Source organism: Aegilops tauschii, chromosome 2, assembly GCF_002575655.3.
Source record: "Aegilops tauschii subsp. strangulata cultivar AL8/78 chromosome 2, Aet v6.0, whole genome shotgun sequence".
NCBI classification, from domain to species: Eukaryota; Viridiplantae; Streptophyta; class Magnoliopsida; order Poales; family Poaceae; genus Aegilops; species Aegilops tauschii.
This window is the reverse complement of record NC_053036.3, coordinates 639,889,589-639,893,465: the sequence shown is the minus strand read 5'-3', so window position 1 is coordinate 639,893,465 and position 3,877 is coordinate 639,889,589. Positions and strand designations below refer to the sequence as shown.

Here is a 3,877-nt window from a genome sequence, read left to right as displayed (position 1 = left end):
CTGACTTTGGGTCTCCTCGGGGTCGTAGGACGGCCATGCCCACCCTCGAAGATCACGTCCTTCATGTACTGGTTGTAGAAGGGGTCGTCGACCGTTGGCGTTGGGGTTGGCATTCCGTCAAACAAGACGCGGGGGGTCGACATGGTTCCCGTGAACGGTGCCCGTGCCTGCTTTCTTTGCATCTCGACGGACAGCCGGCCGCCGCTGCTGGACCCAGGCGTGACGTTGAGGTCGATGACGACCGCGGGGCGCGGTGTGGACGGCGCGAACAAGCCCACGTCCGGCGACCCCGAGAAACGGGTCTGACCATCGTGCCTTGGCAGAGGAAAGTCGGGCGACATGGGCAAGGTCCGCGACGTCGGCGACTGGTAGTGCGGAGGCCGGGCGACCGACGAGCCTGTGCTCACCGGGCCGACGGCCGCTGCAGGGAACCCGGCCGGACGGCCCATGCCAAGCATGAGGATGGCGTGCACTTTGTTGACGAGGTCCTCCTTCTCGTCGGCCGCGGCCTTGCGCCGCGCGGCCTCCATCTCATCGCGCTGGGCGGCGAACTTGGCCGCGGCGGCATTGACCTTGACGACTGCTCTCCGTTCCCTCCTCTTCGCCGATTCCGCGTCCAACTTGGCGACCTCCTCCGGCGTGCACTCCGACCGCGGCTTCCTTGGCGCCTTCTTCTTCACCTTTGTGGGCGGGTCGACGGCCAGGCCGCCGAAACTCGGCGGGGCGTCGACCATGGACAGGGGAGAGAGGGGGCGGCGGGAGGGACGTGGGAGGGTTTGGGGAAATGGCGCCAAATGGGGGGGGGGGGGGGGGGGGGCGGCGCAAACTTGGGCCGGGATGGGTCGAAAGCGGACACAAAGCGGACAAAAGTCCGTTTGCGCCCGCGCGCTGGGCCGTCTCGTTTGTCCCTTTTATCCCAAACAGACGGGGGCGAACAGGATAGGGTCGCTCGGTGGAGTTGGCCTGAAGCACGAGTAGTACTATTCAGATAGATTCACGCCTCGCAGACCTGGCACGACTTGGACGCTTCCGTCACCACGTCCAAACCTTCTCTTGTCTCGGCGTGTTTGCTGGTTGTGCTTGACACCGACGCGCAACTCAACAACAACACAGTACTACTACTCCGCTGGCACCGGCAGCCGGCAGGCAACAATCCACATCACCACCGTACAGTGCAGGCGTCTCATCGGCACTGAATGTAAACAGGTGAAAAAGCTGGACGGCTTTTCGTGCGAAATCGTCCTTCCTGCTTGGTCGCGATGAATACATCAGCTGATCAGGAGATGATTATATCGATGAATGCAACAGCAGAGTCTGAATGGAAGAAACCTGAATATCGACGAATATATCAACACGGCTCGAATAGTATGTAGAATCCCAATATAAACCAAGAACTAGGGTCTCAAGAACCAAGGGAGTAATATATGGGGGGTGCTAGTACTACTGCTAACAAAGAACCAAACCAACGAGTGATCTCTATCACCGACCGATAATTTGTGCATATAGTAGCTACTAGCTAACAATGCGACTAGTACTACTAGTAGATGCGAAAATCTCTAGCAAGATGTACATACTAATGGTCAGACCACGGCGGGCGATGCAGAGCAACAGCATCCCGCAACAAACCAACCAATCGAATCGAAGAATCGAGAGAAAGGATCCCGCAACCAACCGATCGAATCGAATCGAATCGAGAGAAGGAATCAGATCAGATTCCCCAATGGTGGAGAACCGAATCAGAACCAGACTTTGCAGTCGGTGGGCTTGAACGCGGGGGCGCCGGCGGCGGCGCCTGGGGCGGGGAGGGAGAGCGGGCAGCTGATCCTGGCGCGGGGCCCGGGCACCTTGAACGCCCACACCTTGACGCGGAGCTTGGCGTTGAGCTTCACCTCCACCTCCACCGCGCCGCCCGCCAGCTGCGTCCTGAGGTTAGCCTGGGTGACGTCCCCCTCGAGCACCTGCTGGCCGCCGAACGCCGGCTTGACCTCGGTGGACGCCTGGTGGCCCTGGAAGAAGGGGTCGAGGGGCGCGAACCCGAAGCGCTGGCCGTCGAAGAGGGCCAGCGCCTCGACGCCGTCGTAGTAGAGCCCCACCCGCTTGTTGGGGTTGCGCACCGTCATGGCGAGCGTGAGGTTGTACTGGAGCAGCGCGGGGCTGGCCGGGGTGCCGAGGGCGAACTGGGCGAGGGAGGCGGAGTCGACGGTGGCGGCGATCATCTGCGGGCGGAAGACGAAGTAGAGGATGAGGGCGAGGACCCCGGCGGTGACGAGGAGCGAGACGAGGATGCTGCAGAGGCAGCTGAAGAGGCCGCACGCCAGGCACTTGAACGGGCAGCACAGGCACGACGCCGCGCGGCTCCCCGACCCCATCGCAAGAGTCCGGCGGCTTGCTTTGCTGGTGCGAGAGCTGCGGTGGTTCGAAGGGAGGGGGTTCCGGCGGCGACGGCGAGGAGGAGATTGTGGGATGGATTGGATGGTGGATTGCGGCGAGACGGGTGGGCGGGATATAAGTAGGGGACGCGGTTGGGTAAGCGCGTGGAGGCGACGACTCTTTCTTCCTTGTTGCCTGATGATTGTGCGTGGATTTTCTTCCTTGTGAGTTTTGGTGGGATTTGTAAGGTGAATCGCGGTGAGTTGTGCAAGGTTTTGGGTTGGAAGGAAGAGGGGGAAGGCGCAGGGAAGAACACGTTTGGAGGGGACGCTATTCAGTGACTTCATGAAGCCAAGTCTCATAGTAACTTAGGCCCCTCTATCAGCCTGACGTACCGGGTTGATTCATATTCAGAATGAATTTTTTTAAGTGTTCAGAAAATTTTGAAAAAAAAATCCCAATAAATCATAAATGTTTCGTTTTGTATTCTGTGAAATTTGAATGCATTTGGATGTATCGTTTGCGAATACACTTTTTTATTTATTTAAGCTCAAAAGGTTATTTAATCACAAACCATACATCCAAATGGGTTGAAACTATCCCATAATACAAAACGATACATTTATGATTTATTGGATTTTTTCCAATTTTTTCTGAACACTTTAAAAATTTCATTGGGAAAATAGGTCAATCTAGTATGTCGGATCTTTAATGGACGGCTGATAAAGGGGGTTACGGTGAGACTTGACTTCATAAAGTCAGTGAAGCTGCGTCCGTTTGGAAGGAAATTTGAGAAGGTGCGGGAGTTGTCGCAGCCCCCATCTCCTGGCGTTACCGTGTGTGAGAGGAGGAGATGCACTCCTCTCTCGCCCTGGTTAATCTGGTGGCCGGGGCTATTCTGGTCATTTGTTGTGGGACCCACCTAGCATAGGGCAAAAGCCCGCAAGTTTCCTCCCGCATCTGTCTGTGGACACGACGTGGAAGGCTGACATCCAACGATGCCCGCATACATTTCAAACACTTTCTCAACAAACCTGATGGAACTCATGAAAATACATCGGATTTCTTATAAACCAGACGAAATTCATTACATTTTGGACATATTGTAACAAAAATAACTAAAACTATGTGCACGTCCGGCCGCATGGAGTTCCACTACCACGACATGGATACACTATACTAGTCTATGGTCGGCCGTGGCGGACCCCATTGTCTTCCTCATATCCCGCGGCCCGCTCGTCGGACTGCCGTGAGCACCGAAGGTATATTCACTAGTGCAGAACCGGGCTTTAGCGCCGGTTCGTAAGGGCCTTTAGTGCCGGTTCCACAACCGGTTCCACAACCGGCACTAAAGAGTGGGGACTAAAGGTCCCCCCTTTAGTACCGGTTCATCACGAACCGGCGCTAAAGTGCCACCACATGGCACGAGCCAGGCCCGGGTGCGTGTAGGACATTAGTACCGGTTGGTAACACCAACCGGTACTAAATGTTTGGGGGTGTTTTGGTT

General features: G+C 56.4%; 1 protein-coding gene across 1 annotated transcript; it reads right to left on the bottom strand.

The window, feature by feature from the left end:
* Nucleotides 1-1,315: 1,315 nt before the first annotated feature.
* On the bottom strand, nt 1,316-2,615 carry LOC109765435 (NDR1/HIN1-like protein 10). The gene has a single exon (XM_020324221.4). The coding sequence runs from the start codon at nt 2,367-2,369 to the stop codon at nt 1,737-1,739; it is 633 nt and encodes a 210-aa protein (XP_020179810.1). The 5' UTR covers nt 2,370-2,615; the 3' UTR covers nt 1,316-1,736.
* Nucleotides 2,616-3,877: the final 1,262 nt, after the last annotated feature.

What these genes read in the sequence shown, in the direction of transcription:
- LOC109765435 (XM_020324221.4), bottom strand. Translation starts at nt 2,369, where the DNA reads ATGGGGTCGGGGAGCCGCGCGGCGTCGTGCCTGTGCTGCCCGTTCAAG.